Here is a 22,441-nt window from a genome sequence, read left to right on the forward strand (position 1 = left end):
ATCCTCGCACCTCAGCCTCCCAAAGTGCTAGAATTATAGGCGTGAGCCACTGTGCCTGGCTTCAGGTCTCTTTTTTTATAAAATGACCTTCTTTTCCTTTGGGTAGATAGCCAGTAGTGGGATCACTGGATCATACGATAGTTCTATTTTTAGTTTTTTGAGGAAACTCCATAGTTTTTTCCATAATGGCTATACTACTTTCTACTCCCCCATGAACAGTGTATGAGTGTTCCCCTTTCTCTGCATCATTGCCAGCATTTGTTAATGTTTGTCTTTTCAATAATAGCCATTCTAACTGGAGTGAGATTTTATTGTGGTTTTGATTTGCATTTCCCTATGATTAGTGATGTTAAACATATTTACATATACATGTTGGTCATTTGCATGTCTTCTTTTGAAAAATTATGTAGGTCTTTTGCCCATGTTTTAATCAGATTACTTTTTTTTTTTTAGCTACGCAGTTGAGTTCTTCATGTATTCTGATTATTAATCCTTTGTTGGATGGATCGTTTGCAAATATTTTCTCCTATTCTGTGGATTGTCCCTTTGTTGATTCTTTCCTTTGCTATGGCAAAGCTTTTTAGCTTGTTGTAATCCCATTTGTCTATCTTTTGCTTTTGTTGCCTGTGCTTTGGCAGTCTTACTCAAAAAAAAAAAAAAACTATGCTTTTCTTTCTTTCGTTCATTATAATGCTTTCATCTGGGATAATGTGCCTTCTTCATTTTTTGTTTATCTGAAAACTCTTCCCTTTGTAGTACATTTTCACTGGGTATAGAATTGCAGATTGTCATTTATTTTCTTTTAAAGATGTTATTCTGTTGTCCTCTACCTTCCATAATTTCTGTTGAAATATCAGCTTTAAGTTTTACTTTTGTTCATTTGAGGATATTGGGTCTTTTTTCTTTAAAGATTTATTTTGTTTTTGGTTTTAAATAGTTTTACTACTATATGCTTAGGGTAGATTTCTGTGTAATTATTTGCTTGGCATTCAAAGTCCTTTTATAATCTATGACTTAATCTCTCTGGTAAACTTGATAAAATTTTTGCCCAGGGTTTCTTCAAATATTATTACTGCCAATTCTATTGTTCTCTGCTTCTGGGACTTTTGTACACATATTTTAGACATATTTACTTTGTCACAAATATCTCTTACGCTCTTCTCTGTCCTTTTCATGTTTTTTCTCTTTATGCTTCAGTTTATCTTTTTTTGTTGTTACTGATTTATCTTTCAGTTCACTAACCCTATTTTTGCTGTGTCTAATATGCTGTTAAACCCACTTTCGAGTTCTTAATGTTATAAATTGTAATTTTTCAATTCTAATGTTTTCATGTCACTCTTTACAGGAATCTTCCATCTTATTTATCACTTACTGAGCATAATAATCACAGCTCACTTAAAGTCCATATCAAATTTTTCCAACATCTACAAGTCCTATTTTACTTATATTATTGTTTGGGTTTTTTTTAATTTTTAGTTTCCAGTCATTCGATTTTGTCTCCTGGCATACTTAACAAATTTTTTATTAGATGTAAGATATTATGTGTAAAAAATTGCAGAGGCTCTGTATAATAATAACTCCCTCCCAAGAGGATTTAATTTCCTTTTGGCAGGCAGTTGGAGCCAATCAGTTATTGAGCTAATGCAAGACTAGACTTTACGCCTTTTTGAGAGCTGGTTTATTTCTAGTTTTACATTACTCTTATGGGTAGTCCTTTGGGTTTCTCAACTGAAAGCCGAGGGTGGTTACAGGGATCCTAGACTCCTTTGCTGCTCCTGAACTCGAAGTTTCATTGCCATCTTCTACCCACTCCCCCGCCCCACCAGTCTTAAAGATAGCCAAGAGCTCTAGGGCATTGTTGTTCTGCTCAGCAATTTCCTCCAGGGAAAAAGTGCTGGAGAAGGTCCAGTTTACTTCAGTGTATTTTCTTCTTCCTCACTAATCTTCTAGCCCTGGCTGCTTTGGATGATCATCGATGCTGCCAAACATCTATTTTTTTTATATATCCAGATTTTATAGTTGTTCTTAGCAACAGGTTTGGTCTGATATGAGCGATTCCATTATAACTAGGAGCATAAATTTCCTTATCTGTAAAAAGGGAGAATAATATCTGCCCTCTATTCCATTTTTTAGTGGTTGCTGTAGGAATTACAATAGCTCTAATTTGTCACAATCTAGTTAGAGCTAATACTGAATTACTTCAAGTAAAATAGTTTACTTGAACCTTGTACCTTGCAATAGTATACTTCTACTTAATCCCCTCATCCTTTGTGCTAGTGTTGTCATATATAGTACATCTCTATATATCATAAATCCAACAATATAGGGTTATAATTTTTGCTTTAAACATTTTATATATTTTTTTCATTATAAGAAGAAAATTTAAAATATACAAATATTTTTTCTGTAGGCCCAAGTTGCCATGTGGTGTCATTCCCCTTCATCTGGAGAATTTCCCTTATCATTTCTTATAATGTAGGTCAGCTGATGATAAATTTTCTGTTTTTGTCTTTATTTCATCTTTATTTTTGAAGGATATTTTCTTTAGCCATAGAATTCCTAGTTGCATATTTTTTTCAGTAGTTTGGATATGTCAGTTCAATTTCTGGCCTCCAATGTTTGTGATGGAAAGCTAGCCATTATTCATATTTTTGTCCCCTATTTGTAATATATCATTTTTCTCTTGCTTTTTTCAAGATTTATTTTTATCTTTTTTTTGGCTTTCAGCAATTTATCTTTGACTTGCCTCTGCATTTATATTTATCTTGCTTGGAGTTTGTTGAGCTCAGGTCTAAAAGGCTCTATCATCACATTACAACATTTTTTTACCTATAATTTCTTGTGTTTTATTAATTCTTATACAGTAACAGTACAAATATTCAAACCAAAATACTTATACACATAAAGCGGGATAATCATTAGTCAAAAGTACAATGTGTAAATTCACAAGTTACACTGTAAACAGCTATACACATTAAACTAAAGTCTAAAAGGTACAGCAAGTTAATTTTTAAAAATTCTATCAAATATGCTTTATATAGAGGAAGAGTTACCATGAAGGTAATAAATTTAATCTTTAGGGCCTTAAGTGGACTTCACAATGTGTTTTCATGGGCATCTATGTTTGTAAAATTTGCAAAAGTATAATAATTTTTAGTTCTTTTTTATATGGAAGACCCTAAATTGTATGAGCTTCAGGCTTCACGAAACCTAGATCTGCCTCTGCTTTTTATGTTGAATAAAACATAAACATAGTTCTTTCCATAGGAAGCCAAAAGGTTTTGTGTGCTTGTTTGTTTGATGACTTTGCAATAAACAAAGAGAAGGAATGCTCTTAGCAGCACAGAAACCACCTGAGCGGTAGGAACATGGTTTTTGGCAGCAGGCATTTGGGCAGACCTCATGTTGTGACCAAAATGAGTGAGTTTGACCCTCCCACCCAAGACTAGCAGTTTTTATAGTGTCAAAAATAAGTGTAGGCTAAGGCTTCAATGTATAGTTCTCTGCCTTGTTAAAGTGTAACTTTTTCCTCATGACCTATATAGTTAATTGGCTATGATAGGTATGATGAAGTCGTTGTCACCTCAGCCTGGGTACACAATTACGTAATCTGTGTACTTTGGATTCAGAGTCCTGGTGCAATTTCAGGCCAAGTTAGAGAAATGATACCTCTATAAAGAAGAGCAACTGATGGGGAATCTGAGCCATCATCTTGGCTGTACCTAGCAGAATTTTAGGACTGTACACAAGTACAAAAAATAATCTCAGTAACAATCCATTAAAAATAATTTTATTTTATTAGGTATCTAGTTCAGGACAAATTTACAGTTGAAATGTAAGAAAACTTCTAATTTCTTGAAGCAAACAATGGAAACCTGGTTTCATGAAAAAGACATTTATCATGAAGAGATAAGGCTCTCCCTCAACTTTTAGGAAATAGAAACTGTATTTGAACTTTATTGATGTCACATTTAATTTTTTTCATTTGAACATTTTTAATTTATAAAAGAGGTTAAGCCATTTAACTAATAACACAAATGCCAAAATACTATATAAAATATTCACAGTTAAAATAATTCGTGTTCCCAAATATTTCCTACATAAATATACCATAGAAAAATACTATGTATGTTCTTTTGAGTCTTCCTACAATTAAAAAATAAAACTTTGTACAAAATTTAGACATTAGCAAGTGTTTGGTTTAATAGTTGGAAGTGAGAAATTAAAACAATCAGAATTTCTTTAGGTTGGCTTCATAACCAAGCATTATTCTGGCTAGTAAAACTTGCTGCTTTTGAGCCTCAGTGTTAAAAAGTAATAATAATAAATTTAAAAAATTTTTCTGAACTCTTCTAGAAATCTATTTCACATACTTTTCTGCAGCAAATACTATGCCTTCTGTATCAGGTCATGGATTCCTCTAATAGTAATGACCCAATTTTGGATCCTTCTAGAGGATCATCAGTTACAATTGAACTTCCTAAATCCATGATGTATTTGTTTCATCCAAATGATGTTTTGCCAGTAATAGATCCAGCCAATTCTTTGGAAATAGTTACTTGTGTTATAATAATAGGTCCATCCAAATCACAGTATAAATCAGTATGCCCTGCTCAAGAATAATCATACCCAGAACCAACCTGTGGTTTATTCCCTGACTAGTTATTTCTGTGCCCCAACCTTAGAACCCAAGCTTAGGAAATGAATCTGGCTCTTTCACATCTACAGGATGAAATGCAGCTTCTCTGCAAGGCCTACGAGGCCTTGGTGACCTGTTCTTTGATTACTTGTCAACCTTTTCTCCCTCCTTTCTCATCAGAGTCAGTACACTCCAGCTGTACTTAACTATCTTGGTCCATTTCCTGTTGGTACAGCAATATCACAGACTGGGTAATTTATGAAGAAATTTATTTCTCAGAGTTCTGGAGGCTGGGAAGTTCAAGAGCATGTTGCCAGTGTCTGGTGAGCATTATTCCATGGCAGAAGGTGCAAGTGATCACTCAAGAGGCAACCAGGGCCAGACTTGCTTTATATAACAACGCAGTCACATGATAGTTAACCCACTTTCACAATAATGATAATAAACTATTCATGAGGCACAGCCCTCATGACCCAATGACCTCTTAGTAGGCTCTACCTCCCAACACTATTGCATTGGGAATTAAGTTTCCAACACATGGACTTTTAGGGGACATATTCAAACCACACACCATCTGATGTTTTCTAAACATATTATATTTTTTCATTCCTCTGTCTGGAAAGCTATCCTGCCTTCTCCTCCTAGCCAACTCCTATTCATTCTTCAAGTTAGCTCATCAGGAAAGTTTTCCCAACTTGCCCCACAAAAGAATACATCATCCTCCCACTTTAGGTCACACTCTATATTCTAATACTTGCTTCAGTATTTTGTTTTTGCTATTTACATGATTGTCTCCTCTCACTAAACTATGAGCTCCCTGAAGGCAAACTGTAGACGTTAATGTTTATAATTATACAGCATGGCAGTGTGTGCTATATAATAGGTACTTGACTTCTTCATGTCTTTATGTTTTATTGTCTATTGTGTACCAGATACTATACTCTGAGTTGGCAAGTCAATCTGAGCAAAAAAGGCAGGGTCACTGTGCTGGAGGAGCTTATTGTCTGGGGTAGAAACTGATGTTAATCAAGTGATAATATTAATTAATGAATAATTATCATTCGAATTAAGTGCTCTGAAACACACGTGCACACACACAACCCTGACCTAGGTTGAGCGGAGGTAGGAGGAGTGGTCAAGGAAAGCTTCCCTAGGGAAGTAAAGCTGACTTGCCATCTGAAGAATGAGTAAGTAGAGAGAAGACTGGAGAACAGATATAGGTCAGAATATGTGAGATCTTTGCAAGGCCATGATAAGGATTTAGTTCTTTATCCTAGACTAGAGCAACAATTAGGCATTGAAGGTTTTTAAGGAGGTGACTGACATTATCAGACTTGTAAAGGTGCTCAGATTGTAGTTTGGAGAACAGATTGAAGAGAAAAATATTTATTGACTAAATTAACAAATTTATAAATTAACTAATACACTTAGCTAATTCTTGAATATTTACTTTATGTTAACCTCATCTATTTGAAATGTGAATTTTAATAATACTTCCAGTATAGCACTATCCTACTGAAATATAATATGAGCTACATATGTAATTTCAAATTTGCTAATAGCCACATTAAAAAAGTAAGAAGAAAAAGGTAAATTTAATCTTAATATTATACATAACCTAGTGCATCTAAAATATTATCATTTCAATATGTAATCAATATAAAAGTATTTTAATGAGATATTTTACCTTTTTGTACTAAGTCTCTGAAATCTAGTGTGTATTTTATACTTATAGCACATCTCAGTTCAGATACCCATATCTCAAGTGTTCAATAGCCATTGTGGCTAATGGCTACTATATTGGAAAGTGCAGTTATAATGCCTTCACCCAGTGGTTCTCAAACCTGGCTGTTCATAGAAGTACCACCCAGAGACACTTGTTAAATATTTCCTGGTAACTGTCTCCATTTTGATTAAATGACTCTAGGGAGAGACCCAGAAATCTGTTTTTGATCCAATACACCAGGCAATGCTAATGCAACAGAGCATGGACAAGCATACTGACAAGTTTTTGCATTACCTCAAAGTTGTGAGTATAATGAAACTTTTAGGCAGTCTGGAAAAATTGAGCAATGCCATGGGAAGCCCAAAAGGAAGGATATTTCAGATACCCTTCAAATAATTTGTGAAATTGCTTACCATACAGTATTGCTACGAAGTTCAATCTGGAGACTTCCAGCTCCTGAAAAGATAGCCCCAAATCAAATCCTAAAGATTCCACATGAGTGAGAGGCAGGGTGACAAATTTAAGCCTAACTAGGAAACTCTGTAAACCCCTAGGAGAGGAAAGGAAGTTACCTCACATTGTGGTGGAAAAAGAAAGCCTGAAGGGGCAAAGAGGGACACTAACGGAGGTAGAGGGTGGAATGAAAAGATAGAATCTCTGATTGTGCCCTTTTCTAACCCACATTAGCCTGAGTGGATCACAACCCACCCCAATTCAAGATGGGCATAAAAATGGCAGGATCATCCCAGCACCTGCCCAAGGACGCAGAAGAACATCAGGGAAGCTGATAGCTATGCATATGGGTTGGTTAGGAACAGTCCTCTTCTTCCTTCCACCCAAGGATGTAGGTGATTATCATAGAAGACAGGAGCTCTTGGGAAAATGATGGCAATGTAAGGGTACTGGGAGTCGACCTGAGAGGTATGTTCTCTTTGTAGGAGGGTAGATTGGGGCTGATGGAGCCCAGATTATAACACCAGAGGCTTTCTACCATGAGGCTCATTTGCTTTTCTCCTTATCACTCCCCACAAAAGAATCAGAAGAGTCACAATTCAAGGCCTATTCTTTTGATCCTTCCTTGCAAATGTGAATTACGACTGTGCTTGCTGATACTCCCAACGGAATATGAGATCACAGGGGAAAATATTGCAACATCTGAAGAGTGTAATTCCATATGAGATTTTTTTTTAAACTAGATAATTTATACTAGAGGAACAGAATTAATGGAAAAAAGTGAAGAATTTAAAATGAGTAAAAGAAATGTCTTCAGAAATAAGAAAGGATATTAGAAAAATGAAGCAATAAAAAACTAGGGACATTGTTTATGAAAATATAGTAATTGAAATGAACTTAGTGGATAGGTTGACTTAAAGATTGGATACCATCAAATAACAAAATAATGAGGTAGAAATTACTTGGGGAATTCTCCCAGAAAGTATCTGGAAGGAATAAAGGAATGGGAAACACAAAATTTAAGGATATGGAGAAAAATCTGATAAAAAAAAAACCTGACAACATTACAAGAGAACTACAGATAAATATCCCTCATAAACACAGATGAAAACTCCTAAACAAAATATTAATTAATTGAATCCAGCTATGTAGATATATTATAAAATAAATGAGTTGAGTATGGTTGCAGGATACAAAATCAATTTATAAAACTCAATTATATTTCTGTATGCTAGCAATGAAAAATCCAAAATAAATTAAATAAATAATCCCATTCAAAATCACATCAAAAAGAATAAAATACCTAGGAATAAATTTAGCAAAAGACATGAAAAGCTTATACACTGAAAACTACAAAGCAGTGTTAAGTGATATTTAAGACAATCTAAATAAATGGGTGACATTCCATTTTCATGGACTGTAGAACATAATATTGTTAAGATACCATTCCTCCCAAATTGATCTATATATTCCACACAATCCCTATCAAAATCCCAGCAAGCTCTTCTGTAGAAATTGACAAACTGACCCTAAAATTTATATGGAAATGCAAAGGACCTAGAATTGCCAACGCAATTTTCAAAAAGAGCAAAATTGGACTTACTATAAAGTTATAATAATCAAGAGAGTGTGGTATTGCTGTAAGGATAGACATAAGAACAATGAAACAGAGTATGAAGTCCAGAAGTAAATCCTTATATTTGTGATCAATTGATTTTTTAAAACATCAAGGCAATTCAAGGGAAAAGGATCATCCTTTCAACAAATGGTGCTTACACAGTAAGATACCCATTTAAAAAGAACTTAAAACCATTACTCTGTATTACAGTTGGCTGTCAGTATCCTTAGTTCTGTGTCTGCAGATTCAACCAATTGTTGAAATTTGATCCACAGTTGGTTGAATACATGGATGCTGAACCAGCCAATAGAGAGCCTGTGGATGCGGAGGGCAGACTGTAGGACTTGATCATTCTCAAATTTTGCTGTCGGCGGGGGTCCTAGCAACAATCCCCTGCAGATATAGTGGTACGACTGTATATACAAAAACCAGCTCAAAATGTAACAGCTAAAACTGTAAAACTTCTGGAAAATATAGGAGAAAATCTTTGGAAACTTGGGCTAGGAAAGATTTATAAGTGTGACACAAAAAGTGCCATTCATTTAAAAATTAATAAACTGGATTTGATCGAAATGTAAAACTTTTGCTCTTTTAAAGACACAACTAAGAAAATGAAGAGACACAGACTGGAAGAAAATATTTTCAAATCATGCAAGGAATTGGTATTAATTATCTACTGCTGTGTATCAATTACCCAGAAACTAAGCAGTTTAAAACAACAAACATTTATTATCTCGTGCAATTTCTGGGTGTCAGGAATTTGAATGCAGCTGTTGGCCAGAGCTGTAGTCATGTCAAAGCTGGGCTAAGACTAGAGAATCTTCTTCCAAGCTCACTCACATGGCTATTAACAAGCCTCAGTTCCCTGCTGGTTGTTGGGCAGTATATTAGTTTCCAGGGCTGCTATAAAAAAATAGCACAGACTAAGTGGCTTAAATAACAGATATTTGTTTTCTCACAATTCTAGAAGCTAAAAGTCCAAGATCAATGTGTCAGCAGATTTGTTTTTTTCTGAGGCCTCTCTTGGTGGCATGCAGGTAGCCACCTTCCCATGGTATCTTAACATGGTCTTTTCTCTCTGTGTTTCCCTGTTTTCTCTTTTTGTGTCCCAATTTCCTCTTATAAGGATACTAGTCAGATTGGATTAGGGCCCACCCTAATGGCCTTATTTTAACTTAAAAACTTCTTTAATGGTTCTATCTCCAAATATAGTCACATTCTGATGTACTGGGGAAGAATTTTATGAATTTTAAGGGGACACAATTCAGCCTATAACAGCCAGAGACTTCAGCTCCCTGCCCCCTGGGCCTGTATATGTAGGGTTGCTCAAGACAAGGCAGCTTGCTTTCCCCAGAGGGAGTGCTCCAGGAGAGAGAACAAAAGAGCAAGAGCCTACCACAGAAACCATAGCCTTTTTCCAAACCTAATCTCAGAGGTAACATAATATTACTTCTGCTGTGTGCTATCCTGGGATAAGAAGCAGCATTCTACACATTGGTCTGAATACCAAGTGAGGATTATTGGGGAACATCTTGGTGGCTGTCTACCACAGACTTATACTCATAATATAGAGAGAACTACTACAGTTTGATAACAAAAAGACAAATAAATCAATTAAAATGGGCAAAATATTTGAAATACATTTCATTAGAGAAATTATACGAATGGTCACGAGCACATGAAAAGATGCTGAACATCATTAGTCATTAAAAAAATGCAAATGAAATTCACAATGAGAAACCAGTACACACTTACAATCCAAAAAGTGACAATATCAAGCATTGGCAATGATGTAGAGAAACTGGAACCTACAGCCAGTGGGAATGTAAAATGCTATAGCAAAATAGTTTGGCCATTTCTTAAAAATTAAACATAAACTTACCATCCAGCAATTCCACTCCTAGGGTCTGCTCAAGGGAAATGAAAGCATGTCCACAAAAAAGCTTATATACAAATGTGGAAGCAGAATGATTCTTAATAGCTCAAACTGGAAACAATCCAAATGCCTATCAACTGGTACATGAATGAACAAATGTGCTATATCCATACAATGGAATATTATTTAGCAATAAATAACAAAAGCAACAAAACTGCTGATATTTAATATAGGCTACAACATGGATTCTCTCTGTCATTTAGCCCCTTTTTCTAGTGTAGAGATGTATCTAGCCTGAAGATCCAGTCAGTTTCTCTTTGACCCCAAGGACAACTAACACCTCTAAGTACCTCCAAAAGAGATTGTTCTTCTGGAAGCTACCTCCTCACAACCCATGGTGGATTTTACTCCTCTCCAAACTTACTTCAATGCTCCTTTCAGCCCTGCTCAATCAGTAGTGCCCCAACTAAGCGCCTCTTCCTCACTCTGCTCACCCATTTAAAATTCCCATTTCGTGACAATAGGTGAATGAATGATAACAGCTGAATGCCCTGCAAACTAATAGCCTCTGATTGGGTAGCACAAAGCACCCCACCCTAAGAAGCCATTTCTTTGAAGTTTCCCCATGCAGCAATTGAGGAAAATATATATCTCACAAGACGTTATGTGAAGGTTAGGTCAAAGTGCCTAATGCCCAGTTGCCCAGTATGTAATAGTAATAATTTTTAAAAGTAGCTGAAACAAATGCAAGGGTCATTTTGGTTTTGTTTGAGTGTGTGTGTGTGTGTGTGTTTAGATCCACTCCTCGGGATTGAACTTTGGCCAAGTCTCTAAACGGGGGAATATATATATAACTGAGAACTAAAAATAAAATCCCAAGCCCCGCAGCTGATTGAACAGTCTTGGCCAAGGGAACCCCAGAGAAACCTTAAAAACTGAGTTCTCAGCCATGATAGGATGGGAAGTCAGACAAGCCTCATTATAGCTTCTCCTTTTTGCAATTTAGACACAACAATTGACCAGCATTAATGTTAAAATAGAAATCATAATACTGACAGAAGGGACTCTGTGGCAACAAGATACCTAAGGCCATGGGGGCATGTGTTAAGTCACACACCCCTACCCCTAAAGAATAAACTGTATTCTGCCACAAGGTTTTTCCTTTTCTCTAGCAACTAAACAAGCACTAGCCTCAAGATAAGCAATATTAAAACAATTGCAGCTTACCCACTGACCGAGCTGACTAACTGATCCTGGTCCAAGAGCCATAACTACAACTTTGATTGGACAAGAGACTGAGTTCGGCAACTTTCTCCTGGTAAGAAGACCACCCACCATCGACTGATGCTGGCCAGTTTGACAGAGGCTGCCTGCTCGAGTGCCTCACTGTCTCTGCTTCACCTTTTGACGTAATAGGGCCTAATTATAATGTATTTACATGTTAACTTTCCACCCCAAAGTGAACATGGGTCACGTGTAACATGAATGTTTGCTTATCATACCTGTCTCCCCTTCATGAATATTCATAGCTCCTCATATAACCTATTGAATATGTATACTCGGCTAACTCATTTGGCATAAATTCCTGTTCCACCCTCCCCTCCCTCAAACAGCCTGTTTCCAGCCTCCTCAGAGGCTGTTTCTAAACCTGTCAGAATAGCCACCTTGCAGGCTGTAACCTGTAAGAAATAAATGTTTATAAATTGTATGATTTTAAAGTTGACTATTTATATAATGTTCTCTTACAGAGTCCTGTAAAATGGGAGAACAGGCTGATGCAGGCTGTTACTGACAAACAGTTGAAAGAATTAAGTTAATGCCCTCTTTCCTACCTGAAACCTACCATGATGCCCAGTAATAACAGCCACCATACATTGAGTTTGTGTCAGTCACTGCTAGTTGAGTCCATGCATGATTTCATGTAATCTTCATAATAACATGAAGAGATTTGTAATACCATCGTCCCTAGTTTATAGGTTGAAAAACTAAAGCTTTGAAGAGGCGTAACATCAGGTGTGTCCTCCATTTTCATACAAGATTAGATTTAATTGTTAATACAGATTAGGGTGGGTATTCCCATTTCACGAGTGTAAAGGATTCGTTTCTCTTTCCTTGGCGGGGCTCCTCCACTCTACAGAGAGCGGCAGGTTGCCGAGAGTGGGCGGCGGCGGCATCCCCAACGTAAGGGAGTGGCTAAGCCCCGCGGGGCAGTCGGAGTGGGCGTGGCCTCACGCAGGCTCTCTCGGAGGATCTGGGCCGGTCCGCCGCAGAGCCGTAAAGAGCGCTACAAGTCGTGAAGTGTCGAGGCACGAAAGCGTTGCTTTACGGCGATTCGGGCGACAGTGCCAGGCCGGCATTCGGTGCTTGTATCTTCTCGGCTCTACACGTGGGCTGCTGTCGGTGTTCTGGCCCGTAATTCTTCTGTTGGCGTGGAGCAGCGACATCGAAGGACAGAGTGGCAGCAGAGATCAAGGGTCGTGAGCTGATGGAGTTTGCTGCTGAAAATGCAGAGTCGTCGGGAGGTGGTCTCCTGAGTGTAGCTGAGGGGGCGCGGTTAAGTCCCAAGTCGGCCAGGGAGGAAGTCAGGGACTTAGCAGGGATGGAGAAGGCCGGCGGTGGAGAGGAGGGGAATGGACTAACAGGAATGATGAAGACAGGAGAGGGAGAGAAAGGAAGTGGACAAAGGGCAGGAGCGATGGGCATGGACTTAACGGTTGTGAAACAAGAAGTTATGGACTGGCCAGAAATAGAAGGCACGTTGGATGGCCAGTGGGTAAAGCAGGAGGTGGAGGATAGGCCTGAGGTGAAGGATGAGAAAGCAGGCATATTGGAGGTGAAGCAGGAGATGCAGAGTGGTTGGGCGATAAAAGAGGAGAAGATGGATGAGCCAGAGGTAAAGGAAGAGAAAGTGAAGGTGAAGGAAGAGGTAATGGACTGGCCAGAAGTGAAGGAAGAGAGGAAGGATAACTTGGAGATAAAAGAGGAGGAGGTGTTTGTCGGTCAGAACATAAAAGAGGAGGAGATGATGGATGGAGTGCTTGTAAAAGAAGAGAAGGATTTCCTGAAGAAAGAAGTGCTGGATGATACAAAGGTGAAAGAAGAGCCTCAGATAAATCACCCGGTGGGCTGCAAGCGGAAACTGGCCATGTCAAGGTAAGGCAGGGAGAAATCCAACTGGGGGAATAAAACTAAAGTCCTCTTGTCTAGAGTGAAGGAAACTACACTGTCAGCAGAAGGTAAAATAGTGAAAAATAAGAATAAGTTTGGGTTTCTGGTGTCTGAGTGGTGTTGGTTGGCCAGGTTGGGAAGGGGAGGATGTTGTCAGATGACCACAAATTCGGTGAAATATGTGAAGTTGTTAGTGTGCAATGGGTAATGGTGAAGTAAGGAAAGTGAAATTTCCGGGGACCATAAGATCCTTTGGAACAGGATCTGGCTTGACTTAATATGCTTTTGACTCATTATTCCTTTGAGAGAGGATAGAGATGAGAAAAAGTCTAATAAAACCAACAATGACAAAGTGTATTAAGTTAAAATTAGACAAAAACAGTTGACCTCACTCGTCAAATTTCTATACGGATGCTATGAATATTTATTGCTTTTGATTTAATTTTCTTAGTGTGGGATCGATCATGTTGACAACAAAGGAAATAAAAGTAGTCAGATTCTTGGGAGTATTATTACTGTCTAGAACATAGTGGACCAAAAAGAAGTAGTTGTAGTTTGGTTGTCCCAAGATCCTAGAAGAGCAGTTGAGGACAGATGATGGGTAAAAGCATTTCTAGACTATTTTGATGCCCATTCTAGGTTAGGTGTGGAGTTGAGGGGAAAAGGTACTACTGCTGGTCTCTAAATTTGACTAGGTCTTACATTCTTTTTTCTGGGGTGTGTGTGCTTTTAAAATATCTAAACATAACTTACGGATACACACACATACAATCACACAGTCATTACCAGATTGCCAAGAATTCCAAGTTAAAATATCAGTGAATAATCTCAGTCTCTAATTATAGTAGAAAAAGAAGTCAAAAGTTAGATGAGTTTTTAAAAATTTAGTACATGTGTTCTTGAGTTACATTTCACTAACATCATTGTATATGTAGTTGTTATTTGGAGACAATTTCATAAAGAAGAATTTTCAAATGTTGTTTAACAGCTGTCAAATACTTTATCAGTTACTTGAATATACTTTTTAAAAAAATCTTAATCCCATCCACTTATACTTGCATGTACTTTATTCAGTGTGACTAACTGTTTATAAATTGATTGACAAGTAATTCAGTCAGCATTCAAAGTTTATAAACAGATAAATAGAATTAATATTTGATAACTTAATAAATTACATATGGGCTTTTGTAGGTGTGAAACTTGTGGTACGGAAGAAGCAAAGTACAGATGTCCACGTTGTATGCGATATTCCTGCAGGTATATATGTAACTTCCTACCTTATTACCTACATTTGTACCTTTCTTACCATAAAATATAAAAGTGCTTCCTCTTTGTCTCTTTAGTTTGCCCTGTGTAAAGAAACACAAAGCAGAACTGACGTGTAATGGAGTTCGAGATAAAACTGCTTATGTTTCAATACAACAATTCACCGAAATGAATCTCCTGAGTGGTAAGCAATTTTATGCATAGCAGATTGATTTTTCCTGGCCATTGGTATATGTCATTTGTTTATTCTGTTATTTTGAAATTTTTAGATTATCGATTTTTGGAAGATGTGGCAAGAACAGCAGACCATGTTTCTAGAGATGCTTTCTTGAAAAGACCAATAAGCAATAAACATGTAAGTATTTTTTGACCTAATCCCTTCCAGTTAGAATTCCTTTCAATCAAGTAGATTCCTTTTTTTCACTTGACAACTATATTACGTGGCTACCACGATCTAGGGCTATTCTGGTTACTAGAAATATGGCAGTGACCAAAGCAAAGTCCTTCCCTGCATGGAGCTTGTAGTTAGTGGGAGAGACAGGACATGCTTAGAACAACAAATATAATTTCAAATAGAATTGAGTGAATGTAGAAAATAAAGGTGGCTCAGGAGATTAACATGAATGAAAATGGTGTTTGTTGTGGGGAGGTTGTTAGGGTAGTATTTTTGATACAATGGTCAAGAGAAGCTTTTCTAAGGGTTGATATTTAAACAGTGATCTCAATGATGGGAAAGAGGCTGTCTATGTGAACATTTGGAGGAATATTATTCTAGTAGAGACAAAAGTAAAAGGAAAGACCTGAGTGAGGAGCAAGGTTGGTGCATTTGAGGAATTAAAGGAGGGGCAGAGTGACTGAAGCATAGTGAGTGAGGAGGCGCATGTTGAACATGAGGTTAGAGAAACTGACGAGGATTTCTAATGTAGTCTAAATGCAAATGGAAACCATTGAAAGGTTTTGAACATGTTTGCTTTTTGAAAGACCACTCTTGCTGCTGTGTGCACTTTAGGGGGAAGGGTGGAAGATTAGAAGCAAGGAGACCAGTGATCCATGTGAAATAATGGTGGCTTGGGTCATGCTGTTAGAATTATTGGGAATTGATTAGTTTCTGGTTTTGAAGGAAGAACTAATAAGACTTGCTGTTCTGATATGCTTAGTTTTCATACTCTTGCATCCCTTTTTCATTCCTTAAGGACTACGCAAAATTAAAGTTTACATATTAGAAACACTTTGCAACCAGTATTCTAGAGATTCATTAATAGTATTATATTACATGGAATTATGTTCATTTTTCAGAGACCATTTTAGTATTGGAGTTGCAAGATTTTCATACCCTTTAAACCTTTTATTTTATTGGTATTATTGGTATAGACATGACATTACACATATCTGAAAGGTAATTATCATGTATCAACTTATTTTTCCTCAAGCTTAATTAAGAATAATTAAAATTCTGCTTAAAGATAAATTACTTTTTAAAATTTTTTTAATTGTGAAATATAGCATGTATATTAAAAAATCATAAAGTGGAAATATGCAGTATAATGAATAATTTTTAAAGAAACATTCATGTAACTACCACCAGGTCTAGAATTAGAACATTACCAGCTTCCCAGAAGTTCCCTGCTACCCTCTTGTGTCCTTCCTTAATCCTTTCACATTTCCAAATTTATTTTTCTGTCTTAGGTCCATGCCATAATTTATTTATCCATTCTGTTTTTTATGGACTTCGGATTTTCTGTAAGAAAAAATAAATTAGAAACAATGCTACTACTCTTGTTTATAAATTGTGGTTTGCGTGTGAACATGTTTTTCCTGGGAGTGGAATTGCTGTGTTGTAGAGTATGCATGTCTTCCATTTGACTGGATTTTACCAAAACATTCTCCAAAGTAGTCATACCAGTTTATACCCCCACCAGTAGCATGTAAATGTACCTGTCATCACATTCTTTCTAGTACTTGATTTGGTCAGACCTTTTAGATTTTTGTTAATCTGATGGCTGTGTAATTTTACTATGGTTTTAAATGTGTAATTTTCTGATTCCGGATCAGGTTGAACACCTTTCAGATATTTCATTGGCCATTTGAATTTCCTCTTTGTGGAGTGCCTGGTCAAGCCTTTTGCTGATCTTTTCATTGATGAACTTTCTTTTTCTTACTGGTTTATAAGAATTCTTGGTATTACTTGGATGCTAATCGAAGTTGGTTGTGTATTATAAATAACTTCTTCTATTCTATGGCTTGTCTTTTCACTCTGTGGTGTCTTTTGGTGAACAGATGTTCTTAATTTCAATGCAGTCAAATTTATTATTTGTCTCCTTTATAGTTAGTATTACATGTGTTTATAAAGAAATCCTTCCCTACCTTGAAGTTAGGAAAGTATTCTCCCATAATTATTGTGTAAAGCTTTATAGTATTACATTTCATATTTATGTCTCTAAACTACCTAGAATTGATTTTTGGTATAATGTAAAGTGGAAGTCCCATTTAATTTTCCATATGAATAGTCTCCTTTTCCTATACTATTTATTAGAAAGTTCATCTTTTCTCTACAGTTCTGCAGGACCACCTTTGTCATCTGTCAAGCATCTATATATGCTTGGACCAGTCTCTGGCTGTTGGTATACTGGTCTATTCTACACCAATACTACACTCTCTCAATTATTGTAGTTTTTTACTAAAACTCATTACTTGATAGGGTATATCCTCCCACTTTGTTCTTTTTTCTAGAGTATGACTATTCAGTGTTTGCACATGAGCAAGGCAAATCATTGCAAATCTGAGGAAATACTGGCCCATGGCCACAACTTCTAATGGATTTTTTTTTCTTTTTTCTCTGTTCCAGTCTGACCATACGAGTTTTCTAGCATGCTCTGGGAGTAGAGTTTATTTCTGGTTCACCTTTATCCTCAAGGTGTTTTATTCCATAACTCAGCTTAATTTGTTTTCAGTTGGAGGATTGATCATTGCTATTATAATCACTTATAATAATCACTGCCATTACTGAAACCAGAGTACCCTAAAACATTTTCCTACTTAGCCAGTGATAGTTGACCCTTCCTTTCCCTTGGCTTATGACTTGATTGTAGTTCTTTACATTGCAAATTCTAGATCCTCGTTCACTTAACAAAAAAAAAACCCAAAACTCGCTTTTATACTTTGCCTTTTCTTTGAGTGACCTTTCTTCTTCCCTCGACTTAATAGAAATCTGATCATATTATTTCTTTCACAACTCTGGAGTTGCCTAGTTCAGCTTAACCAACCCAGGTAGTCAGTGGGTCTAAGTCATGTCAGGGCCAGAATGTTCTCATATCCTATTTTGTATTGCCTACAACAGTGGCTACTTTAAGTTATACCTTGTGCTAGTCAGTGTCATGGTTCCTCCCTTGAGTAAGCTACCGATTTAGTATAAAATCATGGATATATACAGCTAACTATGGTATAAAACCATCAGTGAAAGAAATAAAGAATTTTTTTTTTTTTTTTTTGAGACAGAGTTTGGCTCTATTGCCCTGGCTAGAGTGCCGTGGCGTCAGCCTAGCTCACAGCAACCTCAAACTCCTAGGCTCAAATGATCCTCCTGCCTCAGCCTCCTGAGTAGCTGGATTACAGGCATGCGCCACCATGCCCAGCCTATTTTTTCTATATATATATATTTTTTTAGTTGTCCAGATAATTTCTTTCTATTTTTTGTAAAAATGGGGTCTCGCTCTTGCTCAGGCTGGTCTTGAACTCCTGACCTTGAGTGATCCACCTGCCTCGCCCTCCCAGAGTGCTAGGATTACAGTCGTAAACCACCGCGCCCGGCCAGAAATAAAGAATTTTATAGGTAGCCCCTATGATTGCCACAAATGACCTATATTCTTTGTAAATCTCTGTGATATTCTTCTTTTGGCTCATAGAACATATGGTTAAAAGCACATGCTCTGGAGTTAGACCTGAGTTTGAATACAGGTTATACCTCTCAGAGATAGCTGTATGATGTTGGAATCTCATTAATTCTTACTGCTAAAATGGAGATGATAATATAATACCAATTTCATTGAATCATTGTGAAGATCAAATGAGATTACTACTTAGAACTGTTGGTGAAGCATAATAAATACTCCATAAATCTTAACTGTTATATTATTGAACATTATTTTACTCACTTTTGAAATTTAAGACATTTTAAAATTAATTTGTGTTTGTTTTTGGTTGTTAGATGTACTTTATGAAAAATCGTGCGCGAAGACAAGGTATTAACTTAAAACTTCTACCCAATGGATTCACCAAGAGGAAAGAGAATTCAACATTTTTCGATAAGAAGTAAGTTGCTAACTTCTTTTTAGGGTATTGTGTGTTCTGATTTGATCAGGAACCTCTTTTAAGTTGTGGTTTGCTATAGCACATTGCTGCCCAAAGTGTCATCTGTGGACTGCTTGTTATTGGTTTATGACAAGATAACTGTAGTAATTATGTCATGTGACTCTGATAAAACTTTGGGCTTGAAGTGTGTGTGATAGCCTTTGAGAAGCTTCTCAAACATTAATGTGTATATGAATCACCTAGGCATCTTGTTAAATATGCTTGTTTTGATTTTTCAGTAGGCCTGTGTTGAAGTTTGACACTGCGCCTTTCCAACAAGCTTCCCAGTGGTGCTGATTATTTGAGAAGCATATTTTGAGTAGCAGTGTCCTAGAACACTCTCATACATTAGACATAAGACTTTCTCTGAGACCTAAGGGTATCATGAACGTATTTCAGGGACTTCCAGGACAAAGCAGTGAGTCAAAGTAGGACCCCTCTACTGTTTTAATCAGAGCAGCTCTACTTTTGTAATCCTTTTTACATTGAGATTGCAAGCGAGATTTCATTTAAAAGCTGGAAATGAGGAAGAAGGGAACTTTGAAAACATTTGCTCTAATAGTGAATCTTTGAGTACAGGTAACATAACAGATTAATTTGCTGCTCTCTGAAAGCGTTGAGTTGGAAAGTCCCAAGAATAGAGGAAAACAGGATCCAAAAGTACTTTAAGTAGACAGCTAAATTATTGGATAATACCTTTCAGAAGTTAAGATTTTGGTTTAGAGTAAAAAACCCTGAGGAAGTCCCTTCCTCTTCATCCTCTTAGGAAATGTGGGGCCTTGAACAAATCACTTCCTATTCTCTGGGCCTCATCTGTATGATATCGGAGTTGGGCTGGGCAAATTCTGAGGTTCCCTTCCAATTTTACTGTTTCATAAATTGAAAAGACAGAGTCACTAGAATTATCCATCATTATTCTAATAACACTTTCACCTTTTCAAGGCTGTTAGATAATTAGGAGATGGTGTTATCCATTTATTTTATGTTTCAAGATATAAATATTTGTAAAAGTGGTTTTCCTTTTTCCTGATTGGCTTTCAAAAGTAATGTCTTACATTTATCAAGTATGAGAGGATTCCTTTGTACATTTTGAAATTGACATATGTAGAAATTGAAATAATTTGTTTGAAGTTTAGGGTAACTGGTTTGTGCCTTTCCAAATATAAAATGTATTCCTGTTATACAAAGGAAACCATTTAAAATGATTGCCATCAGAGATTGGTTCTTAGTAGCCTCAAGTGTAACATTTTTGTGTCTCTAGGTACATGAATGAATGTGGGAAATTTTTTCCAAGAATATTGCACTCCGTATATTTTCTGGGCTTAGTAACCAAATTTATGTTAATATTTTATGTTATTTTGAAACACCCCAGGTCTCCGAAATGTCAGATCAGACTCTTGCATTAGCATTTTGCTCATGAATGTATAGAGACTTGGGGTTGGTTTTCTTACATCTATAGTGTTTTCTCACAAGGAAATTACCAACATATTATATAATAGGCTTCAGAGTAAATTTCTTTTTTTTTTTAATTATTAGAGTCAATTTCTTCGTGTCTTTCACATCTGTAAAATGGAGCTGATGATAGCTACCAAATAGAGTTGTGGCCTTTAGTGTTTTTTTGTTTGTTTGTTTGTTTTTAACAGCAGCAGCAACATCTGGGGACCTGTAGTGTTATTAATTCACCTAGGCAGTAATGGCATGTAGGAAGGAATCATTTTATAGTAGGTATTGTAAAAATAATACATGCACATCATAAAGTTTAAAGGAGAAATAGCACCTAGAATTCCACTATCTAGAGATGATCTCTGATAAAATTTCATAATTCCTTCTAATCATATATGTTCTTTTTTCATTTAATAAAGTAAAACATAATATTAAATACTCAAACTATAAAAAGTGACATGACTCTCCCCAAGTTAAAAATTATTAATTTTTTATGAATATATGCACATACTTTTTTCTTGCAGTTGGATTTTCCATTTGGCAATATATTTTTAACCTCTTTTCTTGTTAATGTAAAGGTACGTAATTGTTTTTAAGTAGCATATTCCAACTATGACTATATCCTAATTTATTTAATGATTCCCATATCCATGAACATTTAGCTTATTTCTAGTTTTTAATTATTACACATAATGCTGTAATAAACATTATTGAACAAATTGTTTTGTGTGCTTAAATGATGTTTTTCTATAGGATCAATTCCTAGAAAGCGAAATTGCTGGATCAGAGAGTACATGCATTTAAACTTTTGAGAGAAACTCCCAAATTGTCCTTCTCAAAACAGTACCACTCTGTACCTTCATCAAAAAAAAAAAAAAGAGAGAGTGCCTATTTTATTTATACCTGCACTTTTATTGAATATTACCAAACTTTTTTTGTATCTTTAATCATTAGAGAGGCTGATTTCTTGGATTTTTTATTTCTTATTAAGACGGTGCCAGATGTCCCCTGGAGGAACCAAAATTACCCCTATTTGTGAACCACTGATTATGATGAATACAGAAGATATACTTACTGACATTTAGAAGTACCTTGTTTACAATACCTGTTTTATCAGTCATTCACATGAAAATGACCAAAGTTTTAGATGATTGTAATGATATTTGCTGGAAGGAGGGAAGAAGGGGATATGAAATCTTTCCAAAGGATTCTGTTCAGCTACCATACTGCCAGTATTCTGGTTTTGAGAGACTAGTTTTCAGTACTTTTTCCAACTAACTTCCAAAAGTTGGTTAAAGCTTTGACTCAGATAAACATAAATTTTCATATTGCCTCTGTCATTTGATACACAAGTGACCTTCAGCAAGATCTGATTTACTGAGTTATTGAGAGAATTAAATGAAATAATAACTGAACAACTGAACAACAGTGCTGGGACATAGTAAATAATATGCAATGACATTTAAAGGTCTACATTCCCTTATCTGAAATCGTTAAGAATATGCTACTATATATACTATATATAATACTATATATTACATTCACCCCTCATATGTTTGGGCCAGCACTGCAAAATCAAAGCATAATACTATTTCTGCGGTGAAACCTATACGTGCTCACATTATAATGAATACATAATGACTATAAACTGGCCCAGTCAGGTTTTGCCATCAAAGGAGTTAAGACAAATATTTCAGTTTCAGAGCCTTAGGGATTTGGGAATTATTGATATGAGATTTTGATCTTGTACTAAGATTATTATTAATACCCCCTAGGTATTAAACTGGTGCTTTGCTTGTTTAAGTAGCTTGAGCTACAATATAGTAAAAAACTCAGATCGAAGTTGTTTGAAATTTAAATGTTTTAATGGTAACTTTTGAGGAATCTGAGTCAAGAATTTTTAGT

The 22,441-nt window shown here is 36.1% G+C and overlaps 1 protein-coding gene across 1 annotated transcript in view; it reads left to right on the plus strand.

The window, feature by feature from the left end:
* The first annotated feature begins 12,691 nt into the window (after positions 1-12,691).
* ZNHIT6 (zinc finger, HIT-type containing 6) overlaps positions 12,692-22,441 on the plus strand; it is a 49,161-nt gene continuing 39,411 nt past the window's right edge. Inside the window, exons 1-5 of the mRNA XM_012661065.1 lie at positions 12,692-13,465; positions 14,672-14,737; positions 14,824-14,930; positions 15,016-15,101; positions 18,951-19,054. Of these exons, the coding sequence (XP_012516519.1) occupies positions 12,798-13,465; positions 14,672-14,737; positions 14,824-14,930; positions 15,016-15,101; positions 18,951-19,054 (1,031 nt within the window). The 5' untranslated portion in view covers positions 12,692-12,797. The remainder of the gene's footprint in view (positions 13,466-14,671; positions 14,738-14,823; positions 14,931-15,015; positions 15,102-18,950; positions 19,055-22,441) is intronic.

The sequence above is a fragment of the Propithecus coquereli genome, unplaced genomic scaffold (genome assembly GCF_000956105.1).
Source record: "Propithecus coquereli isolate 6110/MARCELLA unplaced genomic scaffold, Pcoq_1.0 Scaffold7, whole genome shotgun sequence".
Lineage (NCBI taxonomy): Eukaryota > Metazoa > Chordata > Mammalia > Primates > Indriidae > Propithecus > Propithecus coquereli.